Raw genomic sequence first — 20,843 nt, 5'->3', positions numbered from 1 at the left:
GTCTCATATATATTGGAATCTCCTGGATTAATTTATGTCTGGATGCATGCATGCCCAAACAAGCTCGAGCTGCAGGGTTCATGCACCATGTCGAGGAATGGTTAATTGATCCGTACTGCCTCCGTTTCATAATACAAGATTTTAACTTTTTTAGTTGTAACATTTGACCATTCGTCTTAGTCAAAAATTTAATACAAATATAAAAAATGATAAGTCGTGTTTAAAGTTCTTTTGATAATAAAGTAAGTCACAAGCAAAATAAATGATCTTTTCATAATTTTTGAATAAAACAAATGGTCAAACATTGCAAACAAAAAAATCAAACATCTTACATTATGAAACGGAGGAAGTACTTCATTGTATTACTTATAAGGGTGGGGAAAAAAGAGCCACCAAATTCACTTTGAAAGCAATCATCAGTTAATTATTAAGAGAAAACGAGAAAGATCTGTAACGTTTGGTCACGTAGATTTTTAAATTTTAAGACTTAATTTTGAAGCTAATTTTTCGGGGGTTCATCGTAGTTTATTTTGTATCTTTACTATAAATACATATATAAAAATTATATCTATTATTTTTTATCGCCAATAAGCTATTTCACTTACACTTATTTAAGGCAAAAGATAAAGTTTGGGTCACTAGGCACCTAATTGACACCCTAAGAGCAAGTATAATAGCAGGCTGTAAGCCGACAACTTAAATGCTAAGTTGGATGAGAGAGAAGAGAAGCGGGTTATAAGCTTACAGCTGGCTCGGACAAAAGAATCAAAAAACTCTGAGAGAGAGATAAGTGAGTTATATATTAATGATAAAGAGCAGTAATATATGGATGAACTAAAAAAGACTAAAAAGAGTCAAACAACCGTCTTGCTAGCTGTATTATTAGGCTTGCTCTAAGGGAGAGCTCTATTGTACTTTGCATAGATAGATAGATCTAGAAAAGAAGATGTGAAAGCGTGAGGCTGACTAGGATGACCATCCATATCTTCTTCATTTGGATGATCATCTAAAACAGTTTCATCCTTATATGACATTCTTCATATCTCTTCGAAGGATGGAGGAGAATATCTAAATATAGAGTTTCTTTTTCATGATATAGATAACATCTAAAAATAAAGGATAAAAATAAAGGATATGATAGATATTCTATTGGAGCTCTACTTTTATCCTTCATTCTCTATTTTTAAGATAGAGAATGAGATAGAGGAGTTGTTGGGACGTTCTAACCGCAAATAAAAACCTGTGATTTAAAACTACACATGCACAGCGCGTCTCTCACGCCAAAACAGACGCGAAACTACTGTCATTAGTATAAAATAATACCAAAAGTGCTCATCATGTAATTATTGACAGAGTTTTTTTAAAAGTTCACCGGATTATTTTGGACCATTAATTGCAGATTGATCCAACGGCTCTCATTTCCTTTTCTCTCATAGGTGACATTTAGTATGTCATTTATAAACATTTAAAATCTATTAAGATCAATTATTCCATTCCAGTTATGAATGAAATTGTGTTTACTTATTTTAATGTGTAGAAATATGAATTATGAACAACAAATCAATAAATTCAAAATTTTAAATAAAAATTAAATATCAATGTTGCTATTTTAAAATTAATTTCAAATTTATGATAGAATTTTGGCATAATTTGCAAAGTTGAATTACTTTTTATTTATTTTCCACACACAGCAATGCTTGATTAATTTAGGGAAGGTAATTAATTAAGTCTGTAGATACTTTGTGTTTTTAGCCATGATAGCAAGTATACTAGTATACTATAAAGTATAAAGTAGCTATAAACTGACGTGGAGAAGAAAGTGAATGAAAAATGAGTGAGGTTGACTCTCGTGCAAAAGTAGCTCTACATATACTTCAAACAAAATACATTAAATACATATGTAGAAAATCATAAGATAAAAGTTAAAGCCAAACTTATAGCCAATTTATTATATATGTCGACTCTAATACGAGTTTATAGCCAGTAAGTTGGTTCTACTATCAAATGTGCTCTTAAATAAAGTAGATATACGTTTTTTTATTAAAATATACAAATAACCAACAGTTTTGACATGGCTCTCTTACCTCCATGAATTTAAGAGATGTAGCACCCTAAAAAGCTCAATTATTCACAACTAAATAAACCATTTAGTGGCTTAATTAGGAGGTGAAGTCATGAATAAATTAAGCCTCCGTCACACTCCCAAGAAGTTATTTCCCCCTAATAATGTCCGTATCTTTTCAGCGTGCAAGTGGAAGGGATTGGGCCCTTGTATCTGCTTTATTAATACCAGCAAAAGGGCCAAGCTTCTTGCCGACCTTTTGTTCTTACATGCTATTAGATTCCGGTGAACAAGGGCTTTTATATATGTGTTTTACTCTCATCAACTGGGTACCTCACCGTACCTAAATTATTTCTAATCGTTGGATCCAACAGTGCACATCTTACTTAGTTAGATTCAATGGTGAGAAACGAAAAAGTATAATGGGAGTAAAACTCTTTATATATACTCTTTCTTTCTAAACATTGCTAGAGTAGGTAGTTTTCAGGTAACAAATTTAAAGTGGAGTCGTAAAATCCAAATTAACCCTCATAAAAAATGTTTTAGAAGCTATTCAAATCTAACTTTTGGTTTACTTTTTGGTGCATTGATGGCTAATTTGTATTAGTTAATTTTGTTGCTTACCATTAAATAGCTATTTACAAAATATATAATGTTTCATCTTTCGTCACGGGAAGAGCACAACCTAATTAGTTAGAGCAATGCTTAGATGAGATCTGAAACCATAATTGCACTCCCAACTGGAACACAAAATGCTGGAGAGTACACAGTTCATCCAATCAGTGATCCCTCATGGATTCATGCACGTACCAATCTGAAACAAATATATAATTAAGCAGAAATGATCGATCCTATTCGCCCAATTGGACCACATGCACGATTTAATTGGCTCACCATCCACACATCCATTTCATTCTGATCTCCAAATCGATTAATGTCCTTCCGATCTTCTCCTCCACGGCCACTATAAATACCACTCGCCATGCACACTCCCCAGCACACACAGCAAGCAAGCAGGAGCTTAGCTAAAGCAGCCTAGCAAACTAGCTCACTTGCTCGATAGATCGCAATGGCGGCGAAGGCAGCGCTTGTTCTGGCAGTGAGCCTCCTCGCCGTGGCCGTGGCGAGCGCCTGCACCTACTGCCCGGAGCCGCCGACGCCGAAGCCACCGGCGCCGAAGCCGCCGGCGCCGAGGCCGAAGCCCAGCTACGGCGGCTCGTGCCCGCGCGACGCGCTGAAGCTGCACGTGTGCGCCAACGTGCTCGGCCTCGTCAAGGCCAAGATCGGGGCGGCGCCGTACGAGCCCTGCTGCTCGCTGCTTGACGGGCTCGTCGACCTCGACGCCGCTGTCTGCCTCTGCACCGCCATCAAGGCCAACGTGCTGGGCCTCAACCTCAACATCCCCGTCGACCTCAGCCTCATCCTCAACAACTGCGGCAAGATCTGCCCCTCCGACTACCAGTGCGCCTAATCGATCGACCATATCATGGATGCATCTTTGGTTGGTTTGTGCGTGCATGGGTTTACTGTCAGTCTGATCGAGCTCTGAACTTAATTTGGGAAATTTTCTGTTTTGTTTATGCTTGCAAAGTTTGTTTATGGGAAGTAATGGCCAGTATGCATTACGTGTGTAAGTGTCAGTTGTGATCCCCGGTGATCGATCAGTTAACTGGTCATTATGTTGTTTTTTTGTGTGCTTATGATACGTTATGTTTCAGATGATCCAGTAAATCGATGAGTCGAGGTTGCAAGTAATTCTTTTGTAATTAAATTTGGAGCTCTGGAATTTGGATATGAATGTTACACATATTACTTTTTTGTTGAATGAGCCGGCACGAGACCATGCCAGTTTGGATATTGTGTACAACCCCCAGTGAGTGGCCATTAACCTTCTTTGATTCCCACGAAGAGCCATCAAGCTAAGAGCTTCTTTCACTAAAAGACTCTTCTGTTCCGCTCCTTCGATAGTCTCCCAAGCCAAAAGCAGGATTAGGGTGCACATTCCCAGAGCATTGCTATATGTACGATTTTTATCATACGATTATAGTACGATCAGACGGACGGACAGATGACGTATGCAAAATTGAGGCACCGAAGTGTATGCTGTGACTAGACGGCATGAGGCAAGAAGCATAGTGACCAACAAAGCGTTTTTTCTCGTAAGATTGTAGTAAAAGCAAGTCGTACGCATAGTAATTTTGATATTCACAATAATGCTTGGGGTATATTGAATTCTTTTTCATTCAAATAACTAACATATTGGTTGTGCATCGAATGCTATAGGCTATAAATGTCAAATGTTTCCATTAACTAAAAATCATAAATGTGTCTATGTTTTAGACAAATGGTCATTTTTCATTGACTCGACTTTGTCTTTTTAGATAATGGGTATAAATCTAGACTCTATTTTGACGGATGTATACATATATATATAGCCAAATTCACCTGGCTTTGTAAGAAAGCCAAGCAAAGTTCTTATGTCAGAGTTCTAAGAATACAAACAAAAATTTGCAAGAAATTATAGGGTTATTAGTAGCTATTACTACACTTAAAACAAGTCCTAACTAAGAAGCAACTACACAAGAACTATACATCGTGAACACAAATACACATTTAACCATTTGTCCTACAAAATCCATTCATTGAGTAGCATAAATTAACAATGTGTAACTTTTAGTTAATATTTAAATGTTAACATGGTGTGACAACTATAGGTAAGGAAACATGCTAGGGCCACGTTCGGCAAACCATATAACTAACACATATTCCCTCTTTTTCCATGCACACGTTTTCCAAACGAGCAATTTTTCCATTCTTAAGAAGGTACCACTGTTTTCTATGTAAAATTTAGTACCTCTTGTTACCTTGGATACTAGAAGGCACTAAATTTTGAGCTTTTTTAACATTCTTGAAAAAGTACGTCAAGATATCATCTTTTTTAGTGTAAAAAGTATCGTACCTTGACATACATTGTACCTTGAGGTACCAAAAATTTATACTAAAATTCTTAGTATCTTGAGATATTTTTCAAGGATGGTAAAAGAAATTTATATAGAAAACAGCGGTAACTCATCAAGGATGGGAAAAATGTTTTTTTTTTCAAACTGTTACACGGTATATATATATTTAAAAAATATTATATAAAGGTTGTTTTAAAAATATAAATTAATCTCTTTTTCTATTTTTTATAGTTAATAATTAATTAATCGTGTACTAATCTATTTCGTGTTTTTTTGTGCGGGATAAGTGATGGCCTACCGAACGTGGCGTGGGGATAGATACAACTGAGGTGATGTCGGTTTGGCAAATTAATGGCCAAAGTGGACCATGTATATATGGCCATAAGGAAGAGGGATTGTGGAGTAATGATTCCCATGTATATTTGGGGTCTGAACATATGAACGATAGCATGTACCATTTGCACCCAAATGAAAGAATTTCTCGTGGGACAAAAGTCACCTTCATTTAGCTTGTCATACAGCTGGTCATCGTCAACAATCTCGTCTAGAACACTGTGAATTGTGATGCCTTGCTGGCTTGCTGTGTTACAGTCTAGCCAATTGTCAGTTTCTCCTAGGTTAACTAATAGCTAAAGGCACCCTTTGGTTCCAATAATATGTACAGCTGCGGCTGATATACTACATACGTTTTTAAATATACATAATGTCGTTGATTTTTTTACATTACATTCTGAGCATTTCTCTTGTTGGAAAATTTCTTAGAAACAACCAAAAATAAAGTCATGCTTAGTACGTACTTTTATTTTTCTAATAAAAGATCAAATGTCATGTTAAAAAGTCATTAAAATTATATTTCAATATGAGACAGTAGAATAGTATAAATTATAAAAAAAAAGTAATGCAGATGCACATACTATTTTCTTGAGCAATATATAGATTCTTGTTGGGCAATGATCCAATAATAATGACCAGGAAATGCGAACAATGCAAGTCATAATGAAAAATCGCTGCGCATTTGATATGTAGCTACACGTGTATACCTAGTATCTGAAGATTGCCGTACACATTAGCAATGATTTTTGAGAAAGAAACCATGGGCGTATAAGATACCATATTGCAGTTAGCCAAGGCCTCTGCTAGCCCCATCTGCCACCGTCTGCAAGCCGATCTAAGCAGCATTTTCTCCGCTCTATTCTCTCATTTTTCGTATGGGCTTACATGACTGCTGCACGGTATGTTTTTTATGAAAATATTTTATAGAAAAGTTGTTTCAAAAATTTATATTAATTAATTTATTGATTTTTTATAACTAACAATTAATTAATTAATTATATACTAATTTATTACTATGTTTTTTTGCACCGTTGCCGAACACGGCCTAGTATACATGTGCAACAAAGCTATTGGTGAAAAATTGGGAGACAGATTTAAGTTGAAGCCTAAATCGTCGTATAACGAAGCATCGATGTGCATTTGATATATGCAGTTCTGTGATACCAGCTAGTACTGTAACTGTAATTAACATGTGAGTTCGTACAGCAACCTAGAGGATGGCATGGCTGCGGTGCAATGATAGCAGTAGAAGAACATTCAGCTATTAATTCAGACAGTACTATCGTCACTGCATAAGTAATGATCAATTGATCATCATCTTCTTCATCTTCAGCATAAGCGGCTGGAGATAATCAGACAAACAATGCACGGCTGGCACCGATCGATCGATCGATCATGTCATCGCAAAAAGCTTAGCTCAACTTGGTTCACAAATATTCAGGTTCAGACAAGGCAGTCGTTGTCGCGTATCAAAAACTGAAGCCCTACACGACCAAAGCCAGCATCACGGTGGCCACCACCGGAGAGAACATTACAGAAGAGAACAGTACAGGGGAAGAGCTTAATTAGCTGAGCTAGCTAAGCAGCAGGAGCATGGCCGAATTAGCAGGCAGATTAAATCAGAATCAAATGGCCTGATTGCAGTGGCAACTGGGCACCTAATTAAATGAAACTTCCTTCTCCTAATTCTGCCACCCGTGAACCAGATAATGCGCGTAGATTTGTCGCATGCGTCGCGCTCGTTCTGTCGACTGCTCGGCTCGATCTGATCATGCTCTAGTAGCTCAATTTGTTGACCCCCATGGTCCATGCATGTTCAGATTTCTTTTTCTCAGATAAGTTCTTCAAAAGCAACAAAACTGCGAGACCGGCCGTGTTCTTTGCTCTAGCTGGTAGTCAGATCGCGCGATCTCTGAAATCAAATGGTAATCGCTAAACTTATACATGCGCATTGATTGATTGATTGATGTATATAGCAATTAGCAAGCACTGACGGATCTAGTCAATGATGCTAGAGGATTATGAATAAATTAGATAGAGTCTCAGTACTCATTTTTATTGATCTTTAACATAAAATTTTATAGGGTTTTTCATAGAAAATCTCATGTATAGCTTTAACAGGGGCGGTGGGGGCTCACCTCAACGCTGCCCCTGATAGCAAGATGTACAGAGACTAGTATGCAGGTTCACATGCATCCATGCCAGGATGGGTACCATGAACTTATACTATTCATATATATATATATATATATATATATATATATATATATATATATATATATTTATTGATTGATCGATGTCATCGATTATCCCATCGATCTCATACAGATATATACCCTGGTGAAAACATTTCAATTGCTTATATGTTCACACAAATCGCACGTAAAAAAAGCAGCAGCAGCAGCAGCTGATTGTGCGGTCTGGCTGGCAGCTCCAGTTAAGTACACAAAAGTCTGGACTTAACCGGCGACAAGTTGATGAAAGACGGGCATGCAAAGCTGATTGTTTGCTTGCTCGCTCGCTCTGAATAATCCTGATCGACCAAACAATGCTCGTGTTCGTGTTGCCAGCCCGGCCCTGCCTGCGCTACGCGCCGTCCGCGCAACATGGCCCGATGCCGATCAACGATGCGGTTCTTGACAGCGAAAAAGGCGACTTCTTTTTTGACGGCTTGCGCCGACGGCCGAAGCGCCCCCGCCGCCGCCGCCGGGGAAGAAGAAGGCCAGCCAGCCTCCTCGAGGCCCACGAGGGATCGGCCCAGGATCGTGAACAAATTGGGCCCCGCTGAACGCCGGCTTTGGTGGGCCTCAACGCCGGCCCATCAACATGTGAGGGCCGAGATTCATCTTGATTAAGTATCGGCCCACGTAGAACTGGGCCGTAATTTCGTCGTATCCCAGAGAGGCCGGAGATGGGCCGGAGCAGCATTAAGGAGTTCGGGCCGAGTTTATACGTGCGTGGGCCGGCGCCAGATTACATGGGCCGTGCAGCCCATCCGGTATGCTTCGAAGCTGGCTGCGGTTTTCCCCTTTTCCTTTCGCTCTTTGAATTTTCAACCTTAGATTTAAAAGTTAATTTGAGGTTTTCTCCATCGAATTTTTTTTTTCAACTTTGGCTTTTAGATCGATACAAACATGTATATAAAAGTTTTATTCACAAGTTGTTTTCTATTTGCACATATTTCGTTTGGTTTTTTCCACCGATAACACTAGGAACCCTAAAGATGAGGGTGTTTCTTTCTGCATTTCGTAAGCTGTATATTTTCTGAATATACTGTCATACTTACAGACAGATTAAAACTTACAAGAAACAGTGACAAATATTTCACGATGTTTTTTTCCGGTTGGATGATACATATATCAGTGATGAAGTTAGTAGACATTACATCAGGAAAATGAAAATCGTTGCCTCCTTGCATGATCATGGATCACAGAACGAAGAGAGAGGTTTGGAATGAGCTCATGGTGTGCAAGCTGTTGCCCGGTAACGGGAGATACACTCTGCCCTCCATCAAGCCACCCTCTGATCGCATCTGTTTCGTAGGTGAATCCATCGGCTGCAATGCAAGGCTCTCTCATCGCCTCCTGCCATCGTATGCAGAACGAAAATATGATCAATTTCTATTTCAGATCATCACAGATGAAAAAAAAATATATGTTGATACCTGAAGGATTGGACAGATGAAGTAGGAAGGGATGCAGCATTCTTCATCGAAAGGCGACTGTATCACTGACGATGGAGAAGATGATGAAGCCAGCTTCCTTTGTCTGACCAACGCCTCCAGTTCTCTGACGACACTGATGTCATGATCAAGGTACTCCTGCAGAATTGCTTGCCCAGAGGATCCCAAGTCTCCGGCCTTCATGTCGACCATGCGTTGCTGCAAAATCAAATTCTCTGCAGTCTCTTCTTTCGGTTCCTCCATGATTGTGTTCTGATGATTCTTGACTAGGTCTCTTGCTTGTTTCAGTAGAGCAACTTCTCTACTTGCTCTTGCAAGAGCTCCTTCCAGCTCTTTCCTCTTTTTAACTTCCTCCAAGTACAGCTCTTCGTATTCTTTAGCCTGTAATTAATATGGTTCGAGATCCGAGTTAAAAAATCTGAAGGTCATACGAAATTCGCTTGTTTCCTTTCTAAGTGATCCCACTTCTGAATAAATTAGTGAAGGACAGTGAGTTACTTTCTGAAGAGATGAAACTAGTTCTTCATCTGCTTTCTGCCGCCTGGAAGATTCGGCTAAAGCTCTACTCATCAAGTTCTCAGCTGCTTTGCATGCTTCTTTGATCTCATCATAAAACCCCAGTTCCAACTCATTGTTGTCATCCTAAAGATAAGGAAAACAACAAAACATTGTGTCATGTTATCACTCTTACATGACGCGATATTCAGAACTAGAAGATAAAGCATTGCATGATCTCAGAAGAACCTGTTCCTGGTGAAGTGACAACTGCAGAACATCGTGACCAGTATCAGGAATGGAAGGTGTATGTACGGGTGCAGTTTCCACATCCTTGCTACTACCATAAAAAATGAATCAGATACTGTTTCTTGAGCTTCACTATTTGATAGTGGTCAGAAATCCCAAAATTACTATTTACTACTCCAGATTTTCTTTGTACCTTGTACAGATTAACCGTTCCTTGCAGACAAACCAAATCTTGCATGATGGGCTAGCCCATTGCATAATTTCTGTTGCTGTCCTCGACGTTGGTTTGTCCATTTTTCTGAAACCGAAAATGGCCAATAAATCAATCTGCAATCTAAATATAAAATTATGCTAAATGCACCTTTCGTTGTTTATATTAATTTGAGAGAAAATATTTACCTTGAGTAATTCCTGTCTGGAGCAGCTGAAATTACTAGCTTGGTGATGCCATGCAAGGCAATAAGTTCCAGAAGACCAGCTACAACATTTTCATTCTCAATGACTAGCTTCTCACATTTCATCTGAAATATTACCCAAAAAAAATATTAGAGAAGATACTAACTTTTAAGCTGTCAGTAACAACCCAAAGTCATCTCAAGATAATGCCTCAAAAAAAAAAGTCATATCAAGATAACGGATGCACAGGAATTACAGAAGATGCCACCCTACCTTCATCCTCACGCATTGATTGACGTAGTGATCTAAAAGCTCGTTCACCTTCTCACGCTCAGCCATTCTGAACAAGCTCACCTGCTCCGGATTCAGTTTACTAGCATGAAACTTGACCCCCACTGTGATCACAACAGAATCAATACAAAAAAACTTCACAAAATTACAGCGAAATTTCTCAATATTAATTCTAAACTAAGTAAAATCGAAAGCCACATATTTACAGCTATGGATAGATTAATTCTAAACAAAACAAGAAGAAGAGGGCATGCAGGTACGTACTGACGGGGATCATCTCCGGCGGCACGTGCACATGCGTGACGACGACGACGACAGTGCCTCCTCCGGTGTCGCGGAAATGGCCGAGAGCCCACGAAAGCGTCGACCTCCCGGCCTTGGGCTCCGCCGGCAGCGCCACGAACACCTTCTCCTCCGGCGCCGGCGCCGCCGCCATCGATCCTCTCGCCTATCTTCAGCTAGCCTTGTCAGCTTAATTTTACACTAAGCACAAGACACGATTGATTAAGGAACGCGGTTAAGTCCTCTCGGCGTATAGACCGGGAGACTTTGGAGTTTGGACGCCGCCCCGGCCAAGATGGCGACACCATGGATGCGACCACTGGCTGGAGGAAGAAGACGAAGAACGAGAAGTGCTCGATTAATTAATTAACAGTGACAAATATGGACACGGAGGCGCGCGCATGGCGATTTCCACCCAAAAATTAAGTAGTACAATGAAGCTCGCGTGCGTCCATGGCGTCATCGCATGTCACATCAGCATCTGAACAAAAAATTTGCACATTTCACAGTCGCATCGTGCCTTGACCGTCTCGCCGCTGATCATGTGGGCACAAATTAATCTCTGCTGCTTCGGTTTCAACCCCTGGTTGGAACGGAACTTGGAAGATCTGAAGCACACGGAGGGAAAGGATTGGTTGGCATGCAGTTTGGCGCCATGCACATCCTCGATCAAGGTCGTCCGAACCTCCAGTTCGTTCAGGTGTCTTTTCTCGCGGGAAATTAAATGGTGTTGTTAGGACTAGATCACATCGAAGCTCCTACTGTTGATAATGACGTTTTGGAACTTTAATGCTCTATATATCATCGGCGTTTTAAATTTTTGATAGCACTTAATTTCCAAGAACTTTGCTGGATTTTTTTTAAAAAAAATTAAACAACTAGTACTCCCTCTGTTTGTGTGTATGTAGCAATTTTGAGCATCACTTTTTTTATAAAAGCACACGCGAAACGACTTATTGACTATTAAAAATATTCTATCAGTAAAACTATTATGAGCAATTTTACCGTTCTTAATTAGGTATCGGGAGCTACCAAAATTTTAGTGTAAAATTTGGTACCTCTTGGTATCTTAGGTACTCGAAAGTATCAAACTTTACGCTAAAATTTTGGTAGCTTATGGTATTTTCTTAAGAACTGGAAAATTACTCAACTATTATATATATGTTCTTAACAATTTAAAAGTAATTATTAGAAAATAAATTAGGATAAAAACCATTAAAATTAACTCTAAATTTAAATATTAGAATTTAAATTTTACTTACAAGCATAATCACCAGCAAAACAACGGGGGATTTGACTACCCATAGGCTCCGTAAATAGTCTGGGATAAAATCCCGTATTTTAGCTAGACCCCCTCCTTCCCTCGATAAGAAAGTTTAAAATAGTTAGGCTATGATGAACAAAAAAATCATGGTTATATCTGACTTTGATAAATAGCAGTGCTATCTCTGTTTCATATTATAAGTTATTTTATCTAAAGATATTGTTATATTTTTATAAACTTAGTTAAACTTGAAGATACTTATCTATAACATACCTAAAGTGACATATAATATTAAATGGATGGAGCAGTATTTAATAAAATTCACAGCAGAACGTTAAGAAAGATCAGCAGCCCAGATGACAGACATGTGTTTAGGCCCAAATTGCGACAAAGCAGCCCATATAGGAATATTTCAAGAAGCCCAGTTTTCAGGGGGTCCATTAGGCCCAAATTTAAACGGGCCAACATTTTTTGGGTCCATGTAAGGCTTTGATGATTTGGGCCTTCGGGATTGCACTGAATCAAGCCCAATCAGAATGGGCCAAGGCCGCCGTTCCACGGCCACCGGAGCTCAACACGGATCTTCCGCTCGCCGCCGCCACGGCCGCCGGAGCTCCGCCGCCACCATTGCATATGTAGAGGCAAATTGCTCAGGATAGCAAAGAAACAACACCTAACACATCACTGACAGAGAATTTCCATTTTTTTTCAGGTTTATGTACAGTGTGAAAAATTGAGCAAACTTTTCTTGCATGTCTATAGAATGCAGAGCAATTGCATGGCATATGCTGAAATAACGAGGCAGATTAAGTGACAGAGAATGTAATAGTGAGCCGTGTGGAAATTGGAATGATGACGATTCGGCCTGCTAGTATTAATTATCGGAACCCATGTGATATATTAAAGAAACTAGCATGCTTAGCACATTAAATCATTCATGTTGCAATGCCTCTGTCTGATGCAAACTAGCTTGTGTAGGCTTCCAGCTATTTTGTTCACATGAAGAGTCAGCATGTTTCATCTTATCAGTATTCCTATGGGCTATGGTATGATCTGATCAATAATATTTTGAGGTCGTGATTAATTAATATAATCCTGTAACGTGATCCTGGGGGATCAGCTAGCTCCAGATATTCTTTATGTAGTATGAGGAGGTCAAGAACTCACAGCTTAGCTGGTGCACTTCGTTCAAATTGTATAACTAATATACAATTTATATTTCAAAAAATATAAATTTTAAAATATTCGCTAGATCACTTATATTTCAAAAAAAAAATACATGCTCTACAATGCTCTCTAGTAGAAGTAATCTAGAACATTTAAATTTTATAATCAAATGTATCGATCAAATCTATTTATACTACAACAACAATAACTGACATTATAAATTTTCTACTAATAGTGTAACTCTACATAAACGGTCAAGATTCTTTTACGATGATAATACCGGTAGCATAATACTAACGCTACAGAGCACCATAGTCGAGCCCTTTTTCTTAAAAAAAAGAAAAGGAAATACAACTGTTCAACTTGCTTCTGCAACCTGCATCAATCGATGGTCTAATTCAACCAGTATCTGTTCCCTCCTCGCAAAATCTTGTCCTATCTCACGCGAACAACCGGCCCATGCAGTACACAACCAGAGGCAATTGAGCAGAAGTACACATCATTTCGTCGCCTAGTTACGAAGGGGATCCAAGTCCCCAATCATTTCCGGTCATTTTACATTCAAAATGTTTATGAATATTGGAAATTTTTGGGACCGTATACATATCTGCGAAAGTGTAAAATAAAAATGAACTGGTGGCCTCTTCTGGATAAGCTCCAGCACGTAAAATGCTAGCTGGAGGAAAGAGTGTTTTGGAATGATAACCATGCTTTTTTTTTGGCAAAATTATAACATCATGGCAAGCAATGTCAGAATACTGGCCCGGCGAAGAACAATGTCAGCAGCCAGAACTCAGAACCGATATTAATTAGTCGGCAGTTAAAACCAAAAGAATAAAATAAAATGTTAGTTGTCTCCACGGTCGAATTATTCCAGCAATCTGTTCCCTCCTGGCAAAATCTTCCCCATGCAGCACACAGCCAAGCAAATCATCCATGCAACATGCATACAAGTAGTTCATCACGCATGCATGCATCAAGCGAGGCAGCAACGTATAATATTCTAGCTAATCCCCAACAGCTAGCTCCATATATATATCGGCTATAAATACCAGACGCCCCAAGCAAACCATCCCAACCCAACACAAAGCTAAAGCAGTCTAGCACTAGCAGCAGCTCGATCACTCCGCCATCACTTGAGCAAATGGCATCCACCAAGGTCGCTCCTCTTCTTGCACTGAGCATTCTCCTCCTCGCCGTCGCCGTGCATGGCTGTGAGCCCCACTGCTCCGGCGGCGGTCGGCCGGTCATCCCGACGCCGCCCGTGGTGCCGACGCCGTCGTACCACCGCCATGGCCGCTGCCCGATCGACGCTCTGAAGCTGCGGGTGTGCGCCAACGTGCTGGGGTTGGTCGGCGTGAAGATCGGGGCCGGCCCCGACGACTGCTGCCCGCTGCTCGACGGGCTCGTCGACCTCGACGCCGCCGTCTGCCTCTGCACCGCCATCAAGGCCAACGTGCTGGGCCTCAACCTCAACGTCCCCGTCGACCTCAGCCTCATCCTCAACCACTGCGGCAAGATCTGCCCATCCGACTTCACCTGCTAAGATGAGCCGTGCAATTGTCTGGATGAATCCCTTGTTGCCTATATGTATGCTTCGGCATTTGCATTTGCATTTCACTCTATATTCATATCGCACCATCCTTGATTTGATGATTACCGTGTAATAAGTTGTAACACCCATTATATATTTTTAGTGATATTTATTTATATTGCTAAAGAATTCCTTGGATCAAAACCTTTCAGCAAAGCAATTGTTCAAGTGTTCCTAAGATTTATTCATTGGATTGAACCTAATAAAACAGTTTGAACATTGTGTTGGGCTGGGCTGGATGTTGAGGGGCCTATAACTGTCTGGATTATTGGCCTAAATTTTTAAATGGGCCAACAATTTTCTTGGTCCAAGTTTGTCTGGGCCTAATTGAGCTGTCGGATTTGGACATTGAAAATCCAGCCCAAACTAAGCGGCCAATGCCACCGTTCCACGGTAGATAGCTAGCTTCCGGAGCTCAACAATATCGACCGAATGTTCCACTCACCGCCGCCATGGCCGCTAGCTAGCTGGACATTCGTCGCCTTCTTCCATGTCAGTCACCATTGCATACATAGAGCCAATAAATTGTTTAGTATAGTAAAAGCAAAAAATACCTAACATATCATAGGGATAATTTTTTTCATGTTTATATATAGTGGGAATTTTTTTACCAAAATTTTCTTGCATGTTTGTAGATCGCCAACTTCTACAGTGTTCGAATTAAGAAAGGGTAAAAGATAAACCTATTTGAGAACAATTGTGCGTTTTTTTAGGTTTACATTTTATTCCTAAAAACACTATAAAACCCTACGTGCTTTTATCTAGACGTCAACCGGTTATTAATTAAATCATATGTAAGCCCTCAAACAAGCTCGTAGTTCTCCTAATTCAACCATGCCTCGTTCTAGATGCACCTCATCAAACCCTACCAGAAGAATATAGGAGGACATGAAAAATGCTCCCAAAATAGTCCCTAACCGGCAGTATTACAAGAGACTTATGAATTATGTAAAGAACTGATCAAATGCGTCAATTGAAAGTGGCGAACGGTTAAATTCCCCTCAATAAATATATGAGATCTTACCCTATGTGCTTGTGCTTAGGCTTCAAATGGATCTTGTCTCCTCACGAAACCCTCAACCAATATAGTGAGTCTCACTTAACCATGAGCCTCCTTGCACAAGAGATCAATTTCTAGAAAAGAAACAATGTAAGAGAAGAAAGACGATCCAAGAATAACGAAACATTTTTTTCCTTCTTTTTTCTGTGTCAAAAGTATATCACTGATCGATAGATAATGGAGAGATCAATGAAGGTATTCACATGAGAGAAAGCGACCATAATTTACTAATTCATCCGTTCTAAAATATAGCTATGTTTAATTAGATCTGGACATAGTTCTTGAGATACTCCTTTGACCAATAATAATTATAAATTATGTTATTATCAATCAAAAGAGTTGTATTTTATAATAGTTTATTTTATGATAAATCTAGTAATATCGTTTTACGTGATTGTTTTTTATTTTTTATAGCCATATTTTGTAATAAAGGCAGTAGTTAATTATTACTATGTTGCTATCGATTATGATAATTTTGTTTTCCTTGCCCCTCTCTTTATACCTCTATAAACTTGCAAAAATCTTAAAAGTTATGATGTTAAGAACTTTGCTAGTATCATTTATTTAAACTCGTATGATTAAAGAATTTAGCATGCTTAGCACATTAAATCATGGAACCCAAATCATGCATGTTGCTACCTTTGTCTGATGCAGACTACTAGCTTTGTGGGCTTCCAGCCATTTTGTTCAGAAGTCAGCTAGCTTGTTCATCTGAGTATACTCCTATGGTATCATGATCTCATCAACAATATTCCGACGGTGTGATTAATTAATATAATGCTGCAACGTGATCCTAGGGATCAGCTCCGGATGCAGCTGGTAGCCAAAGCCCCATGATTTCTTGTCCTCCATGTGTTCTAGAGACAGAGTTGGTGTACATTATGTAGTAGAAGAGGTGAACTCACAGCTATAGCTGCAGCTGCTGCACATCGTTCAGAATCAGTATACTCAGTTTTTGTTCATTAGCGAGCTAGAGCTAAAAAGAAAATGGCCGGTTTGCCACATGCATGTAAGTGTGCTTCCAGCTGGGTTCGTTCTACAATTCATAGAGGTGATCATGTATGGCGTATAGCCGTATAGTGACTCTGGGTAAGCTCCAGAATGCAGAATAATGCAGCAGGAATGGAGGTGAGTAGGTTACGTATGACACGATATATTTGGAGGCAAAATTTGTTAACATCCTCGTCTTTTGGTTTATATTTACGTTTATAAGCTAAAATTTAAATTTTCAACCACTCAAAAAATTTTAAATTTTTAACATTAAATTTACAGTTGATTTTGGAGTTTTTTTATTGTAGTTTATTTTTTTTCAGTTTTTGCTTTTGTTCAGCTACAAACACGTATATAAAATTTATATTTATAAATTATTTTTTATTTATAAATATGTAATTTGACTTTTTTTTTCGTGAAACGGCCAAAGAACGACCTTCTACGTAATCGGTGGCGGAACGCCGGAGGAACACTAGATATAAGAGAGATTTAATCTATTTTTAGGCTAAAGAGGGAACTCTAATTAATGACGAAAACACGGATTACATCTTTGCAGGTCTAACAAGTCCTGGATTGTCGTAGGAGAGCATACAACCTCCACTCCACACAACACCAAAAACCCGTAGCCAATTGAGCTAGAACATGAGCTACCCGGCCTATTCGCTTCTCTTTTGTTTTGTGCACTTGCACACTCTGAAGACACTGTACATCACACCCCATTCACTTCAGTAATTGTTGCTGCTCAGGAGGTTCTTGGCAAACAGTTCTGCACCAAAGTTTGGGTCACCTCAACATTGTCGAACTCCGAAATTATTGGCATATGGATAGATTCAGTCGCTACCAGGAGTTCTTCCAAAATTATATCTATACTTACTGGACATTATATTAGCAATTCGGTTTCTACTTTATAACCGATTATATGCACATATTCATAGCACAAAACTCTAACCAAAGCATAGCTCAAAGCAAGTAATATAAAGTTGGCGTATCAAGCACTTATCTTCTTTTTATTTTCTAAAAAAAAAAATGAAACGCAACTGTTCAACTTGCTTCTGCATGAATCGATGGTCTCTAATTCAACCAATACCTGTTCCCTCCTGGCAAAATCTTGTCCTATCTCACACGAACAACTGGCCCATGCATGCAGTGCAGAACCAGGCAATCATCAATCATGCATGCAACTAGCGATCGATCAAGCAGAAATGCAAATTAATATTCTAGCTCTATCCCAACAGATATCTGGGGCTCTGGGCTATAAATACCGTACACCTCAATGCAACCAATCCATCCCAAAGCAACACTGAAGCTAAAGCAGCCTAGCTAGCTGAAACTCGATCACTTCAGTGCTTCAGTGTAACTAAGAACGACTAGCAATGGCATCCACCAAGGCTGCTCCTCTCCTTGCCCTCAGCCTCCTCCTCTTGGCCGTCGCCGCGGTGCATGGCTGTGAGCCCCACTGCTCCGGCGGTCGGCCGGTCATCCCGACGCCGCCCGTGGTGCCGACGCCGTCGTACCACCGCCATGGCCGCTGCCCGATCGACGCTCTGAAGCTGCGGGTGTGCGCCAACGTGCTGGGGTTGGTCGGCGTGAAGATCGGGGCCGGCCCCGACGACTGCTGCCCGCTGCTCGACGGGCTCGTCGACCTCGACGCCGCCGTCTGCCTCTGCACCGCCATCAAGGCCAACGTGCTGGGGCTCAACCTCAACGTCCCCGTCGATCTCAGCCTCATCCTCAACCACTGCGGCAAGATCTGCCCATCTGACTTCACATGCTAGATGAGCCGCGTGCAATAACTGGAAGGATAAATGTTTTGTTTGCATGCTTTGCCATTTGCAGTTCGCTGTTCGCTATATATTCATATTGCATCATCCTTGTTTTTAATCACCTTGTAATAAGTTCGCAACACCCGTTACATATTTTGTACTGATATTTATTTATTTATATTGTTATATCAACGTAATGTTGTAATGGAGACATGTTCGCTTTCTTTTCTTATATATCGTGCAATTCTCGAACGGTGGAGTAAAATCCAAATTAGATGTGAATTTCACTTTCTATTTAGACAAAATATCTGCTTAGTTTTTTAAAAAATATAGAAAAGAAACCTTAACGCTATTGCGATACCATTTTCATTGTTAATTGTATTTCTATATTTTTTAAAAAATATTAAAGATAAATTACATTTCCATTTTACTGAGAATCCACGTGGAGGAAGAGTCTCGCAAGGAAATTCAAAACAACTATGTTGGAGATTGGGATCAAAACCCACAATCTTCTTATTTTGTACTTTAGTTGAGCGTGAGTTGTATTGAAGAAATAATCACACGAGCGCAAACAAATGACTGAATCTTACTTACTTTTGTAATAGTAGAGATTTGATGATTGAACTTGTTGACCCGGCAAATGACCAGCCGGAGTAGGCTTTCGACCAATCAACGCCTTTGAACTAGTATATGTTATTGAAGTTGAGTCATAGAGTTATCGATTTTGCGAAAGAGCCGGTAGCTTAGTAATTATAAGAGCGTGCTTTGTGACCGTCTATATTATAACGTGTTCTTAAAAAAAGATTTTAACTTAGTCCGCATTCAATACCAACGAATATAAAGCCTCCGGCAAGTCTGGGCCTACTTGAGCCATCAAGTTTGGACTGAATCCTCCCAAAACTGAGCAGACCAGTGCCGTTCCACGGTGGATAGCCAACGGAGCTCAGCAAGATCGACAGGATGTTCCACTCGCCACCAGAGCTCCGTCGCCTTAATTCTTCCATGACAGTCACCATTGCATATATACTTCCTTTGATTTTTTTTAATTAACGCAGTTAAATTTTGAATTTATGTTTGTCTATTTGTCTTGCTTAAAATTTTTATCTAAATATGCAAAATTGTAAATCATACTTAAAGTTATTTTAATAATAAATCAAATCATAACAAAATAATCAATAATTATATACTACCACCGGTTTATATTCAAAGACTTTCTAGTCTTGCCTAAATTCATCAATTGATGAATGTATATAATTTATATATATGTCTAGATTCATTAGCACCTATATGAATCTATGCAAGGCTAGAAAGTCTTACATTATGAAACGGAGGGAAGGGAGTAATTTTTTTAATAAGACAAATGGTCAAATATGGATCCAAAGTCAACGGCGTCAATTGAAAAAATGGAAGGAGTATATATAGGAAATTGCTTGCTTAGTACAGTAAAAGAAACAAAACCTAACATGTCAGAGAGACATAATTTTTTCCATGATTTTATATAGTGGGAAGTTGAGCAATTTCCTTGCATGTTTATATATTGCAGAGCATGCAGTTGCATGAGATACGCTGAAACACTGACAGAGTAAGTGACAGAGAATGTAATAGCGCTGGTTCGAATAAGCTGTCTGGAACGATGATGATTAAAGAAATTCGCATGCTTAGCACACCAATTCATTCATGTTGCTATATGCCTTTGTCTGATGCAAACTAGCCTGTATAGGCTTCCAGCCATTTTTGTTCACATGAAGAGTCAACCTGTTCATCATCTGATCAGCATTCCTATGGGCTATGGTATGATCCGATCAATAATATTCTGACGGTGTGATTAGTTAATATAATCCCGTAGCGTGATCCTGGGGATCAGCTCCCGATGCAGGTAGCCAAATTAAGCCCATATTTTTTTGTCCTTGGTGTTTGTAATGACAGAGTATATGTAGTAGTAGATGTCAAGAACTCACAGCTAGATGCATGGTGTACTTCGTTCAGAATCAGTACACTGATCCGCTTTTGTTCATTAGCGACCTATAGCGCTAAAAACAAAAATGGTCAATTGGTACATGCATGTAAATGCATGCATCCAGCTGGCTTATACAATTCATAGAGGCTGGCCATCCCGTCGTCTACGAGTGTATGGCGTATAGCGACTCTGGGTAAGCTCCAGAATGCAGAATAATGTAGGATGAATGGAGATTATGTATGGCACGACGTACGTATTATGTACACCTACTTGGCATAAAACTCTAACCAAAGTATAG

The 20,843-nt window shown here is 39.5% G+C and overlaps 4 protein-coding genes across 5 annotated transcripts; 3 read left to right on the top strand and 1 right to left on the bottom strand.

The window, feature by feature from the left end:
- Positions 1 to 3,076: 3,076 nt before the first annotated feature.
- LOC102715245 (cortical cell-delineating protein-like) lies at positions 3,077 to 3,880 on the top strand. Its single transcript, XM_040528188.1, has one exon. The coding sequence runs from the start codon at positions 3,132 to 3,134 to the stop codon at positions 3,531 to 3,533; it is 402 nt and encodes a 133-aa protein (XP_040384122.1). The 5' UTR covers positions 3,077 to 3,131; the 3' UTR covers positions 3,534 to 3,880.
- Positions 3,881 to 8,594: 4,714 nt separating this feature from the next.
- LOC102714958 (U-box domain-containing protein 33-like) lies at positions 8,595 to 11,317 on the bottom strand. 2 transcript variants are annotated; one of them, XM_006662522.2, is made up of 8 exons: positions 10,733 to 11,317; positions 10,451 to 10,572; positions 10,181 to 10,302; positions 9,975 to 10,079; positions 9,782 to 9,872; positions 9,536 to 9,679; positions 9,020 to 9,418; positions 8,595 to 8,939 (listed from the first exon to the last, which is right to left on the bottom strand). In XM_006662522.2, exons 1-8 carry the CDS (start codon positions 10,902 to 10,904, stop codon positions 8,742 to 8,744), a joined length of 1,353 nt encoding a protein of 450 aa, XP_006662585.1. In that variant the 5' UTR covers positions 10,905 to 11,317; the 3' UTR covers positions 8,595 to 8,741. The 2 variants fall into 2 exon arrangements, with proteins under 2 accessions (XP_006662585.1, XP_015697233.1); XM_015841747.1 differs by having other exon boundaries at positions 9,782 to 9,869.
- A 3,008-nt stretch (positions 11,318 to 14,325) lies between these two features.
- LOC102703337 (cortical cell-delineating protein-like) lies at positions 14,326 to 14,727 on the top strand. The gene has a single exon (XM_040528079.1). It carries the CDS (start codon positions 14,326 to 14,328, stop codon positions 14,725 to 14,727), a length of 402 nt encoding a protein of 133 aa, XP_040384013.1.
- A 3,471-nt stretch (positions 14,728 to 18,198) lies between these two features.
- Positions 18,199 to 18,792, top strand: LOC102714410 (cortical cell-delineating protein-like). Its single transcript, XM_006662520.2, has one exon. The coding sequence runs from the start codon at positions 18,199 to 18,201 to the stop codon at positions 18,598 to 18,600; it is 402 nt and encodes a 133-aa protein (XP_006662583.2). The 3' UTR covers positions 18,601 to 18,792.
- Positions 18,793 to 20,843: the final 2,051 nt, after the last annotated feature.

Source organism: Oryza brachyantha, chromosome 10 (assembly GCF_000231095.2).
Source record: "Oryza brachyantha chromosome 10, ObraRS2, whole genome shotgun sequence".
In the NCBI taxonomy this organism is placed as follows: Eukaryota; Viridiplantae; Streptophyta; class Magnoliopsida; order Poales; family Poaceae; genus Oryza; species Oryza brachyantha.
The sequence above is the reverse complement of the archived record's forward strand: the minus strand, read 5'-3'. Positions and strand labels throughout refer to the sequence as shown.